This window comes from Puntigrus tetrazona, chromosome 16, assembly GCF_018831695.1.
Source record: "Puntigrus tetrazona isolate hp1 chromosome 16, ASM1883169v1, whole genome shotgun sequence".
Taxonomy (NCBI): Eukaryota; Metazoa; Chordata; class Actinopteri; order Cypriniformes; family Cyprinidae; genus Puntigrus; species Puntigrus tetrazona.
The window spans coordinates 15730694-15754143 of NC_056714.1; the positions used below are offsets into that span (position 1 = coordinate 15730694).

The following is a 23450-nucleotide window of genomic DNA, read 5'->3' on the forward strand; positions in this document are numbered from 1 at the left end:
ACGGACTCGCACATGCGTACATTTTTAGGGGAGGAGCCAACACCAAAACACGAAAATTATTAATGAAGTCATTATGTTGTAAGTATACGCGTTTATAAGAAAGACTCCCGTCTTCTACTCCGTTTGCATACTATAAAAGGTGTGAGAAACATGCTACAATGAAAGGTCTGGCACTGGCTTGTATCTTGTCCTATTAAATGTCAGGTTGCTTATACAGGTTAAGAGGTTTTATTTATTATTTAATAAAGTGTGATATCCGCCTGACACAAAGTCACTGCTACACTTTGAGAGAGAGAGAGAAAAAAAGAAAAACCTTTAACTGCACAAACAGACCACACCCTCTAAAGTTTCTTACAAGATTTAAACTGATTTTATGTTTGAGGAAAAGTTTTATTGTGCTGTAGGACACTTAAGTTGCACAGGATACGGTAATGCAGGTGTATATGTAATGTCTAGGTAGACCGCAATATTGTTGCAACTTTGTTGAGCTTGTTACAAATAGCTTTTCTCACGGTTTCAGCCTAAAGTAGCTGTTCAAGAGTTGTCATGGAAATCCTACCATTTGAGGAGGTGGAGCGTGTTCCTGGTGCCAAAATGCAGCGAGGTGGTGCCACTTGTCTTCAACAGTATGTAAGTGGCGCAGTGAATTACCCCCTACATGAGAAAACGCCCGAAACTCATCTCTTTCCAAGGATTTGAGAAACGAACACAAATTCTGGTTCGACGTCCTCATTTGTACTAGTTGCTGTATTAATAAAGTTTTTTTAGCGGAAGACTTTCTGAAGTACGCGCTTGCCATCTGCTGACCGTCTCAGTTAAGCGACAAAACATTTACTCATCTTGCTCTGAAAACATTTTAGACTGATTTCCTTGGTAGTGGTATGTTAGAAGTGTTATTTATATCAGTCCGGGGATCTGTTCTAATATTTTAGTTGGTATGCAGAGTCAAAAATGTGGTTGCTATGGTTACAGTCTTGATTTTTTTTTTGTGCCAATATGCCCTTGAGCTAAATATTTAGATATGTTGAATTATCGTGACAACTAGGTAACACTATTTACATGCATATCATTTTCACTAGGAAATGAGTTCATAAGAAATACAAATATAGCTGAATATATTGCCATTCAAAAGTTTTATTAATATTTTATTTAAAATAAAATTAAAATGTACTTATTAATGAATACAAATAAAAATTATTTATTTATTTAGAAAGTTTAATTAAATTGATCCAAAGGCTTTTACATGGCCACAAAAATTCTATTGCACTATTATTCTGTTGAGCTTTCTATTTAGCTAAGAATTCTGAAAAATGAAAAAATATTAGGCAGCACGTCTTTTTCAACATTGATGATTTTTAATAAATGTTAGCAAATCAGCATATTAGAAGGAGTTCTGAAGGATCATGGGACACTGAAGACTGAAGTATAGCTGCTGGAATGTCAGCTTAACCATCACAGGAATAAATTTGTATAATTAATATTTTTATATTTTTAATTAACTTTTTATAATTAAATGAAAATTAAATAAACATGAAAAGTTGTTACATAATATTACACTAAAATTATTTATATTATTTTAGTGTAATAATATGTAAAAATATTAGTGTTATATTATTGTAGTGTATTAAATTATTTTTAATAACCCCCCAAATTTAAATGTTAATTTAATATATATATTACAGTGAAAGCATCTGCTCTTTTATCAGATGTACACTACATAAGCTACCGATTTTCATAGGATTGTTTGCTTTGTTTTTAGGGCTGTTACAACATCTCTACACCTGCACATGGTTTTTCAGAAGACTCCAGTGATGAAGAGGACTACCTGGCACCACTGGTACCTAAAAGTGAAGAAGGCTCCGTGTGCTGTGTTTGTGGAGAAAACATCCCCTTACTGAATAAACTGATAGAACACTTTAAGACGCACACAGCCGAGGTGTATTGCCACCTATGCCAGACAAAGTTTGGACGGGTGATGTCACTGGCATTACACTTAAAAAATGCCCATCCAAGGCAAAGTTTCATGTGTGGTATCTGCAGAACTCTCTTTAGGTGCTCATGGAATCTAAATGGGCATATGGAAAAGCATCAGAAAGACGCAATGCAGGTAAAACCTGTGATTAAAATGGAACCGACAGAAGAAATCAGCATCAAAGAGAACGAAAGATACGTAGCCTTGAGGGATCATTCATACTGTGTCTCAGATCAAGCAGTTACAAATCTCACTTGCAGGAATCGCATTGACAGTGACTCCACGAATCAAGAGTCGCACATTAAAACAGAAGCCGAAAGATTGCCTGTTACTGAGAAACAAAACGATACTTGCAACTTGAGCCAATCAGAGAAAGAGCATCTAAGCTTTAGGCTGAAGGAAGAGAATGAGGATGAGAATGGGCTCGGAGAAACTGTAGTTTATGAGGTCACTGCAGAGGAGGAAATCGGACTGATGGAGGATGACCAAAGTACAGACACCGATGACGATGTCAACCCTGACTCACTACCCCCTGGTGACACGGCATACAACCCGGATGAGGACTGCAGCTCGGAACCTGACGACAGCGACTCAAAAAGCAGCTCCTGCGACCGCCACCGGAAGAAAAAGACACGAAAGATGCAGACGCCCAACAGTAAAAAACCTGCAAACAGGAATCTAAAGTCCGCTGACATTGCAGAGAAATTTGGGTTCCAGTCCGATTCTCCCTTCTGCTGCTATGGCAAATTCGCAAATTTGGGGAAGCACATGGACGACTGCAGGAACAAACTGAGGTCTGCTTGTCGCCTGTGCAACACGGTATGTGAGAATGAAAAGTTGCTGCTGAAGCACATGGCCGAAAAGCACTCTGCAGCTGGGTATATCTGCTCGCGCTGCCACAGTGTTTTCCCTAGACTGGACGGTTTCAAAAATCACGTCTGTTTGAGAAGAACAACAGGGGCCGTGAACTTGCCTGCCGCCCAGGTAACCAAGATGCCCGTCGTGCCTTTATCCAACAGACCTTCTGCCTGTGCTTTGTACACCAATCAAAACCCGAGTAAAGTTATCAAAATGACTCCAACAGCGAATACAATTTCCCCAGCCCCTGTTCCTCCACCTGTAGTGCTTCAGCCATTGCTTCGGACAACTCCTTTGGTTCCTGCTAAGGTAACTAATTTGGTTCCACAGGTTGTGGCTGTGCCACAAACTCTTATCAGGCCCCATTTCCCTCAAATGAAAGTTCCTGTCCATGTACGTCCAGTAGTGCGTCCCTTAATACCAAATCTGTCCAGGATGACTCTTCGTATCCCTACCGCTTCCAACCCACCTTTTCCAAGTCAAGTCGTCGTATCCTTCTCACCCACAGTGAACGTCTCTGCACCATGTCTAGTATCAGCCAACAGGCCTGTTCTAAGACAAGCACCTCTGGCTAATATTAGACCCGCACCTGTAAATGTCCCGCTGATGACCTCAGTCACTTATCCCACCCTGGTCAGTGCTCTTACTGAAAACAGTAAGCCTCAGGTCCCAGCTCCGTTACATATAGTGGCCATGTTTGTGAACCAAAGCTCTACAGAAGCTCTACAGAAGCGACTCGAGCAGAGCTGGCGCTCTAAGACCATCTTCCCCTGCCGTCACTGTGGTGCCGTCTCGAGGCAGCCGTCGCTGAAGGTGCGTCACAGATACCTGCACCGTGGGTCAAGGTTGTACAGATGTCAGTGCGGAAGGTCCTTCCAAAGGCAGCTGCATTTGCTGAGACACCAGGTCCAGCATGCAGAGTCCGTCAGATTTGTTTGTGCACGGTGCGGAAATACATTCGAAGGGGCGCATAAACTGACCTGGCACAAACAGAAGCGTAGAAATGGCAGGCGGTGTGCAAAGAAGAAATGCAAGGTGGCTTTTGACTGTAGCTGTGGACAGATGTTTACCAGGCCGTCTGCGCTGTTGTGGCATATGCTTAAAAACTCCAAACTTTCAAAACACATGCGAAAAAAATCACAGTCTGTCTCTGTTTGAGTGGTTTGTGTAGACGAGATACTGCAAATTGTGTTTTTCTTTGGGCCTAATTGATTTTTCTGTATTATTATGTAGTCAGCAGTGTATGATTTTTTTTTTTTTTTTTTTTTTTCTATAATGGCACTTTTTGCATTAGAAGAAATTTGATGTAAGCACTTGTATTTTTTTCTCTGTCATAAGATAGATGAGACCACTGAAAGAATACCTAGTGAGAGTATTTTAAGCAAGCTCTCATTTATTAATGACCAAAAAAAAAAAAAAAAAAAAACGCACACCTTTTTTATTTTTATAGGGGTTTTGTGTTGTAAGGCAGTGATTCTAACCCATTTGTAATAAAACAATGCACATAAATACACAGTGTTCTGTGTGTGTGTGTGTGTGTGTGTGTGTGTGTGTTTTTAAGCGTTCTCATCATCACGTAGCTGGGAAAACACAAAATTATGTTAACATGAGATGGCTTTATTAAAATGTGCAAAAATAATGCTGTAAACGTTTTCCGTCATTTTCAACTCTTGATAAAAATGCTCTTTTTACTTCACTATGTTCCTGAATAAGCAGCTTCAGTTAATGATTGGTGAAATTGGCCATTCATGTTTCAAATACGCAAAGACAGCAGTAAAACCAAGGCAAAATTTCAATTTGTTTATAAAAGAACTACATACAACAGACCTGACCTCTTTTCGTATACCCACTGCCCTCATATGATCATTATACAGCATACACATCTAATCTATTTCGAAAATATTCAGCGCAAACGATACAGGACAAGCACAGTCTTAACAGGAATGATGGCCAAACATGCAACACATATTTTGTCCACCAGGAGGAGATACCAGAGACGACTGACAGCCTCTGTCTTAATAAACTTAAATACAGGCTCAAGCAATAAAGATTTTTCCGTTACACCAGTATTCTGAATACCGTACTACGCAAAACCTTTTCATGGTGTAATTAGAGCCGCCACATGCCGTCATTCAACAGATGCCCTGTCAGGTTAAAGGGCTAATGGAAATTCAAGTCATTCCCAGATTTTTTTATTGGGGTACTTTGGGTGCAGGTGGTTCTGCCTCAATTAAGGTTGTTCTAAAAATAGCAGTGTACAAGTCTGTGAGGAAGTCTGCTTATCCTCGACAATTTATCGGACTTATCTTTGAAAAAGTTGCCAGCAAGTTACACAGACCTTTATCAGCATGTCATTACCAGGTTATACGCACATAACTGGAAAATAGTGCATCAGATTAGAGCCATTAGGTTATTTGATTCATATTTCCCACTTCTGAGATGAAAGACTAACTTCCGCAGTCTCACCTACAAACAGGAACTGTAAAAAGTTTCATGGTTCTTCTATCTAAAATTGTTCCTTAGTGTAACACCAGAATCTCCGTCTCATAGTTTCGGTATCAATCATAAACTGAGACTGAAAATTAGAAGTCAAAAGTTTAAAATAAGCAAAATGACCTTTTTTCCCAAGCTCGTGTTTGTAGCAATGAGGAAATGTTCATAAATACACGCGAAAATAAAAGGAAGTCTGCAGAGGTCGTTGCTGCTCTCAGTCCTTTTGAAGTTTGTCATAAAGTCCCTCCGTCAGTTCAAGAGGCTTGAGGATGAAGACTACACAAGCCTTCAGTAGAGATGTCACAGGTCACCTTTATAGAAATAGATCCAGAGGTTACGCTATAAACCTATTAGATGAGGCCAAGCACATTAAGACTGCTGTGGACATTACCTGTGGTCCAGTCTGCGGCGATGTAGCGCCTGTGTGAGCAGCTCCGAGGTGATCTGAAACGAGCGTCCCAGTTCGTCCAGCTTCTGCTCCATAGAGATGATTCGCTGCTCAAGCTCATGGTAAGAGCTGTTCCAGTTCGCACTCAGATCACACATGATCATCTGCATCTGTTTAAAGACAAAGGCCATTTTCAGGTAACATCCGGGTTTCAGCTGTGCTTTATGAATGTATGACGATCCCCCCATAGTATGCATATCAGCATCGTAAGAGATTTAAAGTTCGGTCATATCTCCCACTCAAAATATTCAGGAGACATAGCTTGTGAAACATCAAGGTCTTGTTTTTTTCTTTTACGTGCATAGCTGTAAGTATCACACAAGATGCGGTCAGACTTAAGGTAGTTTTTACGGAGATTTTTACGGTTTCACTGAACATTTATATGTCTGGGTTGCCTCTTTTTTGAGACACGAGTCTGATGTATGTCTGATTTACCTTCGAGAGATCCACCATCTCACTGGCAAAATCTCTTAACTTCCTCTGCTTCAACCGCAGGTTACGAAATCTAGTCGAGAAAGGAAAAAAATACATTACATTAGGTTTTAACAGAACTCTAGTCAGCTTGGTTTCTCCTGTGTGTTCAAGATGTCAGTCTTTAGATAACCCAGAATACCCAAAAAAAAGAGAAGAAAAAAAGAAAGAATCAAAATTAGGTGAGGTTTTTGTGAAATGTTTTTCCCCAATAATCCTTTAATTTTTAAATATCTCATGTATTTTTAAATCTCACGTAAATTAGTAATATCTTTTACTTTTGATAGCAATAGGTACATAAAACAAAATGTTTAGTAACTGTTCTTATTGGATGTCTTAAGTAGTTTTGGTATAATTCGATGCTATTATAGCACTTATTTTAGCTATTATAGCTTTTTATTTTAATTTTAGTTGAAGGGTTGTTTATGTATTCATTTGTCATTTGGATTAGTCTTCAATAGTTTTAACTTGCTTTCATTCATTTATTACTTTTAGTCATTTAAGGACCTTTATTTTGACTTCTAATTAAATTTCAAATAACAATACTGAGTAAAAATTACCTCTCAAGATTATTGATTGATATTTTTGACAAGTTTTATACAGAGTAATATTTATTTGATTGTCAATATTTGTAATTACTTCAACTGAATTTTTTATGGTAATGGACAACAGACTTTTAGGGTCATTTCAGAGTTAAATTCAGAGTTTTACTTTTACTATATATACCATTTTTCTATTTTGTGACCTCTCATAATGAAGTTTTAGTAGGTTGACTTGCAGAAAAAAAGGAAAACTGAAAGCGGATATTGCAGAACCATCAGCAACTGCCGAAGCAAACAGAAATGACCAGTGTCCATGTGTCCAGAATGACCTTTTAAGCATTTGGCGGTCTGCTTGCTTGCATGCCGTTTCAGTTGTCACTGCGGCGGTCGCTTTCTTTCCAGAGTATTTTTGGTGGTTCTGCTAACTGTAAAACAGGAAGTCCGAATCCCTCCACCCTTACGGCCATCCACGGTTACTCACGGACCTCGTACATACACACATGGAACATTCTAAGAGCCAGATTCCTGTAGTCATTAACTCTGTTAAACGCTGTGGTGCAAATTCACACATCGCCTCTTCCTATTCACTGGTCATAAAGGAACTGCAGCCAGAGAGGGCAGCCAGCTCAGCCGCTCTCCCTAAACTCAGCCCCTTATCTACAGGAAGATGTCAGGACTTACTGTAAACAACACCGCGGTTAACAATCAGCTGAGAGATGGGGAAACTGCCTTTCTCGCAAGACCACAAGATAAACAATCACAAGACGGCATTTTATCCAAGCTGCTTCGCTCCGCATAAAGTGACCTCTGTGGAACGAAGGATTTTACAGAAATCATGATCGGTGTCCTATCCCTATTTTAAAGGTTCCAGGTGATGGGCCATATGTTGAAGTGTTTTAACCGCTGCATGAGTTTGCTCATTGGCATATATGATGTGTCATATAGATATTAATTATATTAAACATATATTTATTTACAGGAAATGGTTTTGATGAGATGCATGAGGTCCAGTTATCAGCCAAATGCATAATTAATCATTCATACATGTTTATATTAGTTTACACTTGATTTTTAAAAATAAAAACATTATATATACTTTTGTTTTATTAAAGAATCTACTCTACTTCTACTAAAGAAGTCATTATACGTATCACCTAAAAATCTGTAAATTCATTCATTGCAATTACATATAAAGTATGATTTTTTGTTCACATAATATGTGTGTACACTGTGTATATATACTGTATGTATACAGTATATTAATACACACCTTTAAAATGTATTTATATATTTATAGATTTAAATATTTTTAGATATATAATATAAACCCAATACTTTTTTTCTTATATATATATATTAATGTGTGTAGTTATATATGTAACATATAACAAATATAAACATTAAACTCAAAAATGTTATGTAAACAAAACATATTTTAATGCGATTAATCGTTTGCCAGCGCTCTCTCTCTCTCTCTCTCTCTCTCTCTCTCTCTCTCTCTCTCTCTCTCTATATATATATATATATATATATATATTTAAATTTTTATGTCAATGTATATATAATGAAATTATATTTTTAAATATGTGCACAATTAAAAAAACACAAATATTATAATTACTTAGAATAGGTCTTAAATTATGTATTTGCTTAATGGTGTGTTAATTATGTGCCTATCTATATCTGTAATGAAAATGGTAATACGTTTTAAAAGATATTTAATTATATTAAACGTGCTAGTTGTTTTATGTCAGCTATCTGTGTGTAATGGTCACTCACACACGGATGGCCTCCAGCAGGTGTCTCTGGTGATGACGATGCTCTCCGCTGTTGTCTTTTGTCTGGGTGGTGCGATGAAGCAGCCAGCATTCTCTCAGCACGTTGGCTGCTGCGTGCCGGATCTGTGCCGATTAGAGTAATAAGTAAACCATCCGTCATAGCTCTACTATGATAGTCTATTGACAGTTTGTAGGACATTCCTTAACTAAATAGTGGCATGTTTACGTTGTTCAGAAGATAGCTGATCAAACACTGTCTGAAAGTACCGTACAAGTGCCGTCTGTTTAACTCCACTCGCTAACTATAATATGACGATTGTGATGTGATTGTGTAATTGACAAATTATAACATAACAGAGTGTTACTAGAAAATCTGGAAAGGATGTAAGGAAACTTGTGCAGTGTATTAATGGGGGCGGCCTTGATGAAAATAACACTGGAAAGACGGGAACGGAAGGAAAAGTAATGGCTATTTTGAGGGTGATTTGAGAATGAGAATAGCCATCATAAAGATGTGGGTTATGGACAGTCAAGGGCTTTTTTTAATCACACATTTCTCTGCTGTCTTTGATGCTATTATTGTCTTTGTCTTCCTGTTAAAGACCTGCTCATAATGATGTCACCAGCTCCCTGGCAATTTTGTGTGTTTGTGGTTATTAATAGTGTGTCCAACTGTGTCCAGATGTCTTCCTTTAAAGTATCATCAAGGTAAATCATCGCAGGGCCTGATGAGTAGGACCCGTGGCATGCACACACACACACACACACACACACACACACACACCCTGTGACAGGATATGGCTTTTGCCAAGTTAAAAAAAACATAGGTTCAGACCTTCATGAATGAAAGGAATATTCTGAGCTCAGTTTGGGTTAAACTCAATCAACGGCATCAGTGACATGAATCTGTTTTCACTTGTCCTTCTTAAAAATATCAAATCAAAAGCTGGTCTTCAGTGAGGTAAACACAATAAAACTAAGTGAGTCCAATTTGTGAACAGTAAAATACTCACTTTATCAATTGCTGCAGGATAGAAACATGTATTAAATATGAATTAAAAATAGTTTTTACTGGGTTGTTATTAAAGGACATTATAATTAATCATAATGTGAGTTGTAATAATGAATTGATAAGTGTTATAATGTATTAAATGCATTGCTATCAAATGATTAATCGTGATTAATGACATAAAAAAATACAAGTTTTTCTTTACATAGTATGTGTGTATTGTGTATATTTATTATTCATATATAAACACACACATATGTTTCGAAAAATATGTAAACATATACATTTATATATTTATGTTCTTTCTAAGTTTCATATTCTATGTAAATATATTAAATACTTAAACATATATAATAATATATCACATATACACAGTACACACACATATATTGCGTAAACAAAAACTTTTATTTTGGATGTGATTAATCACGATTAATTGTTTGACAGCACTAATTAACTTTAATTAGAATTATACATGAGACTGTACAATGCATTACAACTACTTTTACAACGCAATATACATAAAGGTTTTAGGTAAAGTTTTATTGTTATTGTTTGTTGAAATTTCATGCCAAAGATGCTGTTGATAACCTCAAAACCTGGAGTATTCCTTGTACATTTTCAGTGGTGGGAAATAATCAAACTAACGTAAGTAAATTTTTCGCAAAACACCTGTTAGTGGTTGCTCACTCAAAGCAGTCTGATTTCATTTCCGTTTGTGGAATCTCTAAACATCAACCATCTTCCTCTATGCATTTATTTTGAAGCCTTCCCTCTGATAAGCAAACAGATGGATCCTGTTAAAGAGAGGGGTCCTGCCCACCTCAGCCCTCAGCACCTTCTCTCCTTCGCTCTTTTCCAGCTCACATGCTAACGGACACACATCGGTGCATCTTATTTCCTGCCTGAGTTAAGCTTCTCATGGACTGACACAAGTTTTCCTGACAGGGACCTGATTGTTTCCTCCCTTTGACGCCTTCGGTCGACTATTAAGAGCTCAGTGGCCGTCTCTGCCTGGCCATCCTAAGCTTTTTCCCACACTGTGCTGCTATGTGGAATTCCCTATTTAAGGAAAAAAATAATATTCTGAAAAGCCTCCGAAATCATAACACGCGTGCGATGCGGAAAATAACGCTGCTCTGCATCCTCCGGGTCACTGCTTTTTATGTTCCTCATCCGAAACGGAGGCTTATTTTTAAAGATTAAGTTAAGTATTCCCTAATGGCAAAGCTAAGTCTGATTATCATTAACGTATCTTTTTTGTGACTACCATAAGTCACAAAAAGGAAATAACCAAGCACACCTAGGTGTTGACAAAAAGACAGCGAAGAATTGAAAGAGGGTGCCATTTATGGGGTGTTTTATGTGGTGCTCTGTCTTGCTCACCCGCTTGGAGATCTGAATGTCCATCATGAAGAAATGCACATGTTTCTCTCCTTTGTTAAGCGCCAATTTCTTAGTCATGACGGCTACCAACATAGCAGTACATGCCACACCCTGACAACAAACACATAGACATGAGCATGGTTACCATCTGTCTCATTATCCCAAACATGTACTCAGACATAAAGTATTCAGAGTTAATGATATTCAGACAGCAAACAGATTCCCGTGTATAAAGTGTATAAATCATTTTTGGGAGAATGAAATATAATGACATTTATTTTATTCACAAATCAGTTTCCAAATTTGGAACGCTTTACCAAAACCAAAAAACATACGAACTTAAACCAGTAATATCATAAAGCAAAAAATAATCCAATAAAATTAGCAGTATTATATGGAAGAAAGAGTATGACTCTGTGAAGAATGTTTCCATGTAATTTTACACTGAACGGTTCATTTACCTGAACTCCTTAATTTGTCGCATTAGAGAACAAAATGATTGAGAGATAAAGACAGGGAGACAAAGAGAGAGCCAGTTAGTTGTTATGGAGAGAAAGTATAGTTAGCATCGCTTCTTTGTGGCATTGACTAAAAGTTCTGAAAACACAAAGGCTTTAAGTTTTTCCATACAGTTGATTATTCACAACAGTCAAAGAAAACGTAATTACAGAACTCCCCTTAGTTAATCATTCAGGTAAGCCAGAATTAATCAATTCTAACGGGCAAAATCTTAATACTACCATTATTTTTCACAAGAGTCGCTCCCCAAATGTTTTTTTTATTCTGTTGGCAGACAGTGTGAATTCCTCTGTGTTATAATCTAATATAAAGAGATGCACATTTTTTGAACTGTCCACACCCCATAAGCAGAATTTTCAGGAATTTGTGCAAGATTCCCCTCGACTATAAATATTCAAACATACTTTAACCAAATGAATTGGGATACAAATCAGTAAAATCTCTTTATATAAAGCTGAATATGTACAAATTCATGCTTTTTTACATCTTATTTTATTTCAGTTAACCTTTACTTTAAGTAACATGGTTTTAGTTTGAAACCAGTGCAGTTTTATTTCCCCCCTCAATGACTCATTTATATGTTTTAATTCAACTCAGTTTTTGGGAAAAAAGAGAAAACTACGAAAGAATATATGTTTTTGCAGAGCAGCTGCTGGTGGACATGCAAAACAAGCAGACGCTCCATCACATGTCCACTTGATGGGTAACAGGTGATAATGGAAGCTGATCCCGACAGTGGAAAGTTATTAAGTCTCATCTTTATGTGGAGAAAGTGATAGGAGGTATTTGCATGGGGCAGCCAGACATGTTGAACAAGCTACAGGTGAGAGGGCTATCCCACAATAATGAACACCCCGTATACTGTTCCAACTGGATTAGGAAACTTTTTTCTGGTTTTCCAAGTCTTGGGCACAGGTTGGCACACCCTCCTGATCTAGTGGCGCCAAATGCTATAAACCACCTAAAAATGGCAATGGTGGAAAGTTTTCCCTATAAAAAGGGGAAAGCTTATAAAAACAGTGAGTGAGGGAGAGAAAGAGGAGTGAAGGATTATTTTCCACTGTGTCAGGGAGGTGTCTGGGTTTGGCTTCAGCCCCATGCTCCTGTCGTGTGAGCCCCATGCTCCTATCCTGCCGGCTTATCTGTCCTGATCGGAAATGAGGGATGGAGAGAAGAGAAGGGCGGACAGTCCGGTGCAGATGCAGCTGCCTGAGTCAGAGAGAGGCTGGAAACTCAACCCTCACGAACAAACGGCAGGACGCACTCTGCCATGCGCTCTTGCTGTCACTTTAAACAGCTGTTCGCTAACTGCAATAGTTATCACCAACTAACAATGAAAAATACTAGTAAAGCATTCGTTAATCTCAGTTAATGTTTTATGTTAAACATTTACTAAAATCAAAAGTTGCACACCAAAGATTAGGAAAGGTTAAGTTTAGTTCAGGTTAGTTAATGCGTTAATAATGGGACCAAACTATTTTATCATATAAAAATATGATATAAAATCAAATCAAATATACTATTTTACCTTAATAAACAATATATTTTAATAGTTATAATAATATAATATAATTATAGATTCAATTAAAATATAATATTGTAAAATTAACAAAAATATTTAATAAAGCTTCTTGTCATGAACTTTTGCTATGAAATTAGTATGTATCGACTATATTTTCAATCATTCGGTCTAAAATGATCTTGTACGGGCGTAACCAAAGTACTTGGTTTACAGACAAAACAATCTGTGTATCATATTGCTTAATCATTCCCTCCCTTCTTCACTTACTGAACTCTATGCTCAGATACACCCAGACACACACACATCTGAGGGTCCATATATTTTTTAAAATATGTTCACCGTGCCTTAAAGATATAATTTCAGTTATAATTTTCAGTTACAATCTATGACAAATGATTTAACTGATGCTTGTTAAAATGCTAATCATTCACTCAGACCACCTTGTTTATTAATCATGTGACTGAACAGCCGAACGATGTTGAATCTACTTAAATTATAATCTTCATCCTTCAGTGAGCCTGCCAGCACAGAATCACTGAAATCCCTTTGGAGTCTAGTATCACTGTCAGGAAGGGTGGAAGAACAGCTGTAACTGTACAAAAAGTCTGTCCAGATAGATGTGGATCTCATAACTCAGTCGCGATGCTTTAACTGTGATAAGGCAGAAGCTGAAGCAGTGCAGGTGGGTCCCATTAACAGACAAATGACTTACAAACCACAGACACTTGTGCTAAGATTATTCATTTCTTGAACTATGCTGAGCATATGTATCTGTATTTAAACTTTATCATATGATCAGCAGGTCAGTAAAATATACATCTAAAGCATACTGCACAGTTACAGTTTATTTCTGACAAAAGTTGAAAAATGACTCATGAGGGAGTCAGCTGTGAACTCAGTAACGACTCTGAACGATTCACTAACCGACTCTGATTAAAACGGCTCTTTAAACACTCCCCCACTTTTCTACGTCACGGTGTTTATTTTCATAACACTGCCCAAATGTTTATGCAAAAAAAGAAGGCCGAGCTATTATTCTCGCTGCAGTGTTCCTGTCAGGGGACGTTGTGTTTTGTTGAGAAAATGAAACTACTTTGTTTGTGTTTCCAAGGAGAAGCAACTAGAAATCATTGGTTAAGTTGTATTCACAGCACTGTTTCTGGACAGTTCAACCCCAAAATTAAAGTGTGTTCTGTGCATTTACAGAGAACTGATTCCTGAACAGGGCAGCCTATGCTGGTTGTGCACAGAGACAGTAAAGTGGTGCAATTCCAAATCGGCAAGCACAGTCTGGAGCTTCTGAACTTCAACCTCTAAGTAAGTCACATTTTCTTATTAAAAGAACCAGCTACTTCCTATTCAAATGCGAGTTTTGAACAGTGTAGTGTAGTGCTTGTTGTTTGTCTTTTCTCCGATCACGAATGCAGACATGGTGTTATGTAAAAGTATAAATCATTATAATCAGTCATTATGTCTCCACTGGATACAACAACTGCCTCACTTGTAATGGCTTTTATTGTTTTTGTGTCATAGTGCCGGGACGTGGCATCATGTTATAGTAAGGTGTGTAACATTTCCGTCAGACGCTTGCAGTATTTGGCCGATCATGTTGTACTTGGATAGCTGGCCGACCAGAGCACACCTCGCTTTTTTAGAATAAGCTCTGCACAAATCTACCTGTTTCAGGAAGGCAGGGCTTAGAGGAGAAACAATAATGTACAGTATGGGGAAAATATTGTGTTTTCTAAAACTTAATCCACATTGCATTACACCAAATACACAAAATAATGTTCTTTTTAGCAACATCATATGACCCCTTTAAGGCACCGGCTCACAGGTGAGTCTAAATCTGTTTTATGAATCTTTTAAAGTCACTTATTAAAATTGTGCATAAAGGTCATTTTTTGTGACGTCACAGCTCACACTGTGTTTATTGTGCTGATATGTTACATACATATCTTAAACTCACACACCCACCAACACACACAGAGTTTTTGCATTTATAGCTACTTTAGTCATATCATTCTCAGAAAAAGGTACAAAAGCTGTAACTGGGGAAGTACATTTTCAAAAGGTACACCTTTGGACTAAAAGGCGCGTACTAGTATCTGCGGTGTACATTTTTAGCACCTAATTGATACATATTAGTACCTTTTTCAAGGGTACTGCCCCAGTGACAGCTTTTGTGCCTTTCTTCCCCGAGAGTGATTCACAGCATCATATGATAATGCTGAGAATATTTTATTTCTTTACCAAGCCAAGGAATTGAGTTCCAGTGAAACAGTAGGAGTGTTTGTCTTCATTTTGTAAAAAAAAAATCTTTAAGAAATACCAAAGTACATAGTACAACAAAAGTAATTCTTTTGTCAATAATTACATGATTTACTGCATTTTTTTTTTTCAAATTACTCTTGTGGAAAAGAACGGCAGCAGATCTATAGAAACATGACTAATTGTTAAGAGTTATATTTACCATGACACCTGTGAATAGACACACCACCTTGCCACAGCTGGTGTGAGGGGACACATCTCCATATCCCACCGTGAGGAAAGTGATGGCTATGAGCCACAATGCTGTATCCATGCCGCCTGTCTCTACCTGCTGCTGCCTGTAGGTGGAGACAGAGAGCAGCTGTGTAAATATACGAAAGACATGTATTGTGCAAAGCTTCAAACGACTGTAACTTCCAAACTAATAGTTGCAGAAAGGACAACAGTGTTAACAAATGACTCATCCTTGCCGTGACAAGTAAACTTCAACATCTGACATTCAGTAATGAGCTGGTGCTGAAGAGCAATGTGTTTGCTCCTGAAATAAATCTTTTGGTAAAAAACGTATGACCACAACTCAAATTGACCATCAACATCAGAAGACGCATGATAACACTTGACGAGCTGTTTCTAATGAGCGAATGGAAAAAGCATAACAAATACCGTTGCATAAGTGTTTGTGTTTCTCTACAAATAATTGCATGCCCTGTACCTTTCACACAGTCGCAGCATCCAAGAAGCGGAGAGCCAGAAGAACATAATGAAGACCAGCAGCGTGCGGGCCGGGTACTTGTTCATTAGCACCTTGAGCACAAAGCGGAAGGTGAAGTTGATGTTGTTGAGGGAGCCGATGCTCCTGTACGAGGCGCTGAGGAGCACTTTGCTGTGTAGCAGGACGGCCCTGTGCACCAGATAGAGCCTGAGGAACATGAGGGCCGAAAGAAGCAGCTCCACATCCAGCATGACTGCTCTGTGACTGGAGGACAAGCAGAGGGGGGTAGAGGAGTTTTGCTCTGGCTTCTCCCAGACTCCGTCCTCCATGTCGGGCCTCAGGTAGTTAGCCACGGGATGGATAGCGCAGACAACGAGCTCCAGGGAGATGCCGAGCACCCGGTTGCTGGTCATGGCAATGCGCCAGTCCACCTGGTTGTGGTCAATGATGAAAAGCTTGAAGAAAGGAAAGAAAAACAGAGGCAGGATGTGTATCAACAAGAGAATCACTTGATTGATCTCATAAGGAAGCAATGATTAACAAAGTATGGCAGAGACGAGAGAGTGAGCAAGACATTCTTGATTCACTGTAAGAATGGGGCCAAAACAAACACAGCCCTGCCCTCCATGATAGGACGTCCAGCTGTAAACTGTTTTGCTTGTGAAGGACAAGTGTGTCAGTGAAACTACTCGAAACCATAAATCACAAATGAATGGCTCATTAATTACATGACACAAAAAATATTAAACATGACTTAGAGCTGAAAATGAGTAACACCATATAAATCAACAGTCGTCTTGGATTACGACAGACGGTTTGAAAAGTACATGGAGGACCAGAATTCAGTTGTAATTGTGATCGTTGCTTACATTTTCCTGCCACACTTATTGTACCATTTCCAGCTGCTGCATAAACTGAAAACGTTTGTCATTCTGCGCCGCGAACCTTTCCCCATCCATGAGGTCATTCGCTAGGAAGACATGAAATTCTAGATGCTTTGATCAAACATTTCAGCATTTCAAATGTAATAGAGCTATACTGTGGCAAATTTTATGTATATTTAAAAACATATTCGTCTTGAATCTTACAATTCAGATTTTGGTGGAAATAGCTCAAACAGCAGATCATAAGATCATAGCTTTAATTCCTAGATAACGCATGAACTTATAAGTTAACTATTCTCTTACTTCTGTGTAAACAAATGATATTGCATCTTAAATGCTTCATAAAAAGGACCAGAAGAAAAAAACACTTTTCGTGAAAGGAGCCTTGTTGTCCACTACTGATAACAGTGTAACATGTGGTCGCACAAGGTCCCGCTTTGATAGGAATCACAACTGAAACAACCAATACTCAAAAGCGACCTTAATCAACACAAGACTACTTGTAAAAGAATTGCTGGAGCAATGTAAATATTTCAGTGTACAACATTGAATATATCAGTCCATATGGAATATTACATTTATTTGCTTTGATAGAACTTAATTTATTAATCCAGCTGCAGACTTTTTGTCCAAAGATTTTGTTTAGTGAGGTGTGCAATATGAGTCTCATGGGAAAACATTTAAGGGTTCAGGCATAGGCAACAGGGTGGGGGATGGGGTAAACTGAGAGAGATGTGAGACCGTGTAAAAGCAGGTGATGTCTTGGCAAAGTGGGCCGATGAAGACATGTGCTGAGGCAATTAAGACTAGTGGGGGCTTTTGGCTAAATGTCATACTTTCTCAAAGTACACCAGATTTTAGAAGACAGACATTTACATGACACACACACACACACACACACACTTTCTCAGTTCTTTTTCAACTGCTTGTGAAGTGTAACTGACTGGTACTTTTTCAGTTTGAGGTCCCTTTAGCCCTCATATTACTGACTATGCGTGAGGACTTCAGATAAGCCCCATCTGCTCATCACACTTTTGACTTTTTATCTCTAAGCTGCACTTGTAGATCCCCTGTTTTGAGACGTTTTGTGAATTTGAGGGTGTTCAAATTTAGCCGAGTTTCTTTCACTATCCTTACTCAATTCTTTTACTGATTATCCTTTCTTGCTTAAACCAAATCAACATACACTACAGTTAATAATCACAGTTTTCCAGTATAAATAACTAAAGAAGTTGAATTAGTTATGGTTAAATGTGGGAATCTTGTCTGGGTTAAACTAGTTAACACCTTTAAAGCCTAACATAGATACATGACATCACACCTCAATGCGTTCTTGTTTACTTTTGCAGATGAGAACAAGTAGCATTCCTTTCTAATTAGTACAACATTTCAACAGAAAAGAAACGAAAATAAAAACTAAAAGCAAACCATGTCAAAGGCTTTAATTTCTTAAAGGGGCAGTTCACCGAAAGATGCTAATTTTGAGATTGTTTTACTAGTGAAATATTTGAATGAATAAGAATATTTACACTGCTCACCAAAAAATGTCTTTGTTCATGTTACACAAAACAAGTAAAGTCATAGACATTTTGAATGACAGTAAGTATATAATGACAAAATTGTTATTTTTGGGTGAACTGTACCTTTAAGAGTACTTTCTTCAGTAAAAAAAGCAATTCAATTGATTCAGATTGGACAAAAACACTCACTCTGATGTCTTTATAATGGAAAGCGATGATGAGAATGAGCAAACACCCCGTGGAGAAACTGATGAGACCATTAATGGAGAGGGCATATATGGATCCCTGGAGAGAACAGACAAAACGAAGAGAATGAAGGTTACATTCATATTACTTTTCATCATTAAGAACAGAGAAATACCAATTAATACAACTGCTAAGCATTTAATAGTCTAAAGTTACTGTAATGAACTGTAATTTCCTCGGTTTAATTATTCCTTTTGGTATTAATAAAGTGAGGCAGGTGCTTTCTGTCGAAAGAGCAAGTTAACATTTTTAGAATCCTATTTTTCACTCCAGCGACGGTGTTATGAAATTCAGCATTAAGCTTATATGCCATTAGAGGTCAAAACTCAAATCCATTATTCAAACAGGCGCTAATTATGCACTAAATGATGTGGAAAGATGCAATATGACCGTAGGCAGTGTGAGCAACACAAAGGGGAGGGAGACAAAATGTGGAAAAACTTGCATAAATAGCCAATTTTCCTGCATAACCTGTTTTCCAAGAGAATGGTGAGCTTAAATTATCGTGCCTGGAAGATCGTTCTCTTAGCATGTGTTCCTTCTCCATGCCAGTGCAACGAAAATAATATAAAACAAATACATGCATTGCTATGCAACTTTGCGAGCAAATGCCGGTTACTTTGGCAGAAAAAAATTGGCAAAAATTCCATTCTGATAAAATGATAGTATGATAGTTTAATAAATTCGTCTCCTTGTCAGTTTTGGTGTTGAGCAAGGTGTCCTGCACCATTTGGCATTCTGTAAAACCCCTCTGTGGCCGACAAATCATTTTATGCACTAAAGTTTTAGTGCATAGTGGAGATTTTGAAGAAGATCGGACTGCTCTGCCGTATATTTTCACAAAGGCATCAATGGTAAATTTAACAATACGAGAGACCGCATTTCATAGAGTGAAATCTGGCATAACAAAACTCGTTTAATAAGACCAGGTGCACTTAGGGAGGAAACTTCCATTGCATAGGTTATACACCCAATCAATGCACGCTTTGAGTTGTATAAAGACCTGGCAACTTCATGTACACAGTTCTGTTCAATGTACCCCAAAAATGAATGATCTGTCATCGTTCACCCGTCATCAACCTCGAGTTGTTCCAAACCTGTATAAGTTTCATTTATCTGTAGACCACAAAAAAAAGATATTCTGAAGAAATTTGGTGACAAAATCAACATTCATTTTTTTAAAGAATCGGAATATCGATTTTTGGCTAAACGATGTCTTTAAATTCAAAGTCTAAAGGTTTTGGCATTTATAGAAACTATTTATAGTTGTCTTAAGTATATATGGTCAAAAAATAAACAAAACAAAAAAACCAACATTAGGGAAACAGCTAGTAAAATTTACGAGGGTAGTGCTGAAGTTTGCTTGCCCACTTCAATCACCACAGTATGTGGACAGGACAGCACGTGAAAATCAGCATAGTGCTTATGTCCCGTTAGAGGTCAACACTCAAATCCATTATTCAAACAGGCGCTAATTATGCACTAAATGGTGTGGAAAGATGCAACAGGCAGTCTGAGCAGCACAAAGGGAGGGGGACAAAATGTGGAAAAACTTGCATAAATAGCTGCTTTTCCTGTATAATTTGGTTTCCATGAGAAGGGTAAGTTTAAATACACTGTCACGGTTGCGAAGTAGGCGTGAATTAATTCTTTCTCTAAATTGTCTGAAGCATTATAATAGTTTTAAGCAATATGACCGGAAAAACTTGAAAGAAAACAGAGATAAAAACACTGATTAGTAGTCAGTAAGGATATTAAAAGTCTTTAGCCACCCGCGTTGACTGTTATGGTGTGATGCTGAAAAAAGAAGAGTAATACTAATCTAAAGATCTAAAAATCTAAAGATACTAATCACCAGGTCTAAACGTAAAGGATGCTTGTGTAGCTATCGATGTTAAAAAAAGAATGATTTTCTATCACTTATGTAACCATTGTAAACAAGAGTTTAAAAACAGCTGATGCATTCAAATTCCTTTTATAATAATATAACATACACTTAATGGGATGGAAATCAGTGCAGGGGCCAGACAAAAAAAGTTAAGAAATTTCTAAAAAAATACATTACAATGTTCAATTAAAAAAAGTTCTCAAATATACACATGTACAAAAACAATGACAGGCTTTACAAGGGCTGGATTTAAAAAAAAAAATTCTAAAGTAGCTTAGGAATTTTCTTTAGAACAATTGTTTCCTTTTTATGATATATTTATGTTACAAAATAAAAACAATAGCAGGTAATAAAAATTGTATTTCTATATGAATGTTTGATGAAACTCAAGGAATATACCAACCCTTAAATTATTATTATTATTATTATTATTATTAATAAATAAAATTAGTTACTGTTTCACACATAAAACAGTAGAGCAAGGTGCCAGGAAAACCAAGGTCATGGGTTAAAATCCTAATGCAATGCACTGCATTCAATTGCACTGTGACTTGCTTCGGCTAAACGCATAAATGCCCAGACACATCAAAATAATGACTACTCTCGGAAACATACGAGTAATAAGTGATTACAGTGCACAACTATCTGCTTTTCTCCTTTGGTCAACCTGCTACCCCCATTAACGCGTTCTCAAAAAACGACGAGTCCCCATCGACTAGAATTTTTCGAGATAACTGTTTGATCTGGGGAACGGAACCAACACAAAACGTTTGATGTATAAAGGCATTTGTGACCCGATTTGAGACCTCGGAGAAGTTCTCGAGTTTTTTGATCTGCGAAATTAAAGAACATCTTGCGTTGAGCTCGAGGTCTCTAAATGAAAGTATTTTGAAACATTATTTATTAGATCACCAAGCCAGCCTAATATACTCATTTTAAAGTCATTTCAAGGTTTAGATCATATAGTAACCCATCGTACCCACGTTTCCAATCATCAAAAGACGATTTTGCTTATTTCAGCGACGTCAACGAGGTTTTAGTTCCACACAACTAAATTAAAACGAGCTATGACTATTTCAGCCGGGCGTGATTTTGGGACGCTTAATTTTTGCTTTTCACATTTTCTCCTAACTTTGGAATGTATTTCTCTTCACTGAATATCATTTTACTCTCGAAAGCTCCGTCCATCAGATCCACTGCTTGTTTTCTGTACTTCACTATAGCTGGAGATCTACTTACTGGTTGATACACTACTGGGCACAGCTCAGCATGTAATACCATCAGCAGAATGCCTAACACCGCGGTCCCCAGTGCCCACGCGCAGAGGCGCTTCTTGTCCTCCAAAAGGAACTTTCTGTCACGCAGTCTGTAAAGATTCCCCCCCTCGATCGGACTGAGCCTCTTCCCCGCGTGAGACAGCGGCACTCTTATCTCCGTCGTTTCCCCGTTGTGGTTGACAAGTCCATCACAGTTTCTGCCATCCACCTTGGCGTCCGAGTGCGCAAGGCGAGCGGTCATCTCCATAGCGCGCTCTCGTCTTCAGCTCGTACAGACATCAGTCGCCTTGTTCTCCATCCTGTCCTTCCCCCTCTCCGACCAAAATTTCGGAAGGCATAGCACGCTGAAGACAAGAAGTATTTCAAAGCACGGAGTGAAAACCGAAACGCGCGCTCCTACCTGCGAACTTACACTGTTACGCGCCTCAGCGTTTGACTTGGGTCTGTGGGAAGGCGCTCTGAAACTGTTCACTGTGAAGTAGCGCTCTTACGTAGGCTAAGCTGTGGATGGACTGCAGCAAGCCGTGTCGCCTAAAGGTTGACTGTGACATACGGTTTTTCTTCGTTTGTTGTCATGAGTGTTTCTTTCAGCGAACCGTCGTTCACGCCTGGGTCTCAAAGAGCTACAGTCCGAGACCAGCGCAAAGGCAAAGCTAAATGTAAGTTAAATGACAGTAAAGTTCCCGACGGTTGCCCAGATATTCTCAAGTGTTAGAATGAAGTGTTTAATAGCTCGTGTTTGCGCGTTTGAGCCAGAAAATACAGTCAATGCAGACACTGCCAGAGGGGTACCTCTAGTGTTAGACCCGTTTAATGCAAGACTAACGGTTTAGTTGACTGTATATAGGTCCAGTGCTCCAATTAAGGTTGTGTATTTTCGGGGAACAATCTGCTCACGAATGACATCACTAGATTAATTGTATATGCATTCAAAGCATATTTCTTTTAGGTAGGCCCAAGCTAAATACTGACGGCATTAGTCATGTAAGTGCACCGCCCGAGTAATTGCAACGATAGGCTGGTAACTTATTGTGCTATGGTTAACCCTACTAGCGTGTTTAGCAACAAGTTTTAGTTTACGAGGTTAGCCTTTTGAAACATTTCACAGCACCAGTTACACAATATGTAAAATGAATATACAGTTAAGACTCGAAGCCTTTCTTCTTAAGAATTAAATACGAGGTCAGGCCTTGCTTTGCTGGCAGGTGGACCTCAAACAGCAGGAGCACGAAACATCAAATTGTCACTTCCATAACGAACTCAAGAGGGACAGGAACTCGGAAACTAAACATGCGTGGCCACGAGGTCTGTCGCTCTCTCCTCTTCGTTTACAATCCACCTCCTTCAAACCCAATGAACTGAAGCAGATTCTATTTCTATGCGCAAATCCTTGCTTGTCTTCCTCTAGGAATGACGTAATGACCTTGGGCCATGTGACGCACTAGCCTCATGTGGATCCTTCCGCCAGGGCATCCTGTAGCACAGAACCCACAACAACCGTCCCGATAAGTGTTTAGTCCAGCTCAATCTGGGAGCCCATGTAAAGTAATACATTAGGATGTTCCCACTATATATTTGGCTTGCTTTCAGAGGTTAGAAGGTCTTTGAAAAGCTTAGAGATCCTAGAACCTTTGGCCTTCACGGTAGGCCTTTT

At 38.3% G+C, this 23450-nt stretch overlaps 2 protein-coding genes across 4 annotated transcripts; one reads left to right on the forward strand and one right to left on the reverse strand.

Moving 5' to 3' along the window:
- Position 1: 1 nt before the first annotated feature.
- Positions 2 to 5015, forward strand: si:dkey-79d12.4. 2 transcript variants are annotated; one of them, XM_043260581.1, is made up of 3 exons: positions 2 to 78; positions 521 to 630; positions 1760 to 5015. In XM_043260581.1, exons 2-3 carry the CDS (start codon positions 547 to 549, stop codon positions 3986 to 3988), a joined length of 2313 nt encoding a protein of 770 aa, XP_043116516.1. In that variant the 5' UTR covers positions 2 to 78; positions 521 to 546; the 3' UTR covers positions 3989 to 5015. The 2 variants fall into 2 exon arrangements, with proteins under 2 accessions (XP_043116516.1, XP_043116515.1); XM_043260580.1 differs by lacking the exon at positions 2 to 78 and having other exon boundaries at positions 148 to 630.
- Positions 4580 to 23217, reverse strand: kcnn4 (potassium intermediate/small conductance calcium-activated channel, subfamily N, member 4). Of its 2 annotated transcripts, XM_043260583.1 has the most exons (10): positions 22209 to 23217; positions 21759 to 22140; positions 18575 to 18670; positions 15982 to 16436; positions 15472 to 15607; positions 10958 to 11068; positions 8564 to 8685; positions 6207 to 6276; positions 5715 to 5881; positions 4580 to 5634 (listed from the first exon to the last, which is right to left on the reverse strand). In XM_043260583.1, exons 2-10 carry the CDS (start codon positions 22041 to 22043, stop codon positions 5631 to 5633), a joined length of 1446 nt encoding a protein of 481 aa, XP_043116518.1. In that variant the 5' UTR covers positions 22044 to 22140; positions 22209 to 23217; the 3' UTR covers positions 4580 to 5630. The 2 variants fall into 2 exon arrangements, with proteins under 2 accessions (XP_043116518.1, XP_043116517.1); XM_043260582.1 differs by having other exon boundaries at positions 21759 to 23217.
- Positions 23218 to 23450: the final 233 nt, after the last annotated feature.

Coding starts and splice junctions, on each gene's coding strand:
- si:dkey-79d12.4 (XM_043260581.1), top strand. CDS start 547: ATGGAAATCCTACCATTTGAGGAGGTGGAGCGTGTTCCTGGTGCCAAA. Junction 631..1,759: donor CCACTTGTCTTCAACAGTAT/GTAAGTGGCGCA, acceptor CTTTGTTTTTAG/GGCTGTTACAACATCTCTAC.
- kcnn4 (XM_043260583.1), bottom strand. CDS start 22,043: ATGGAGATGACCGCTCGCCTTGCGCACTCGGACGCCAAGGTGGATGGC. Junction 11,069..15,471: donor GTCTATTCACAGGTGTCATG/GTAAATATAACT, acceptor GTTTGTTGTCAG/GGTGTGGCATGTACTGCTAT. Junction 5,882..6,206: donor AGATGGTGGATCTCTCGAAG/GTAAATCAGACA, acceptor GTCTTTAAACAG/ATGCAGATGATCATGTGTGA.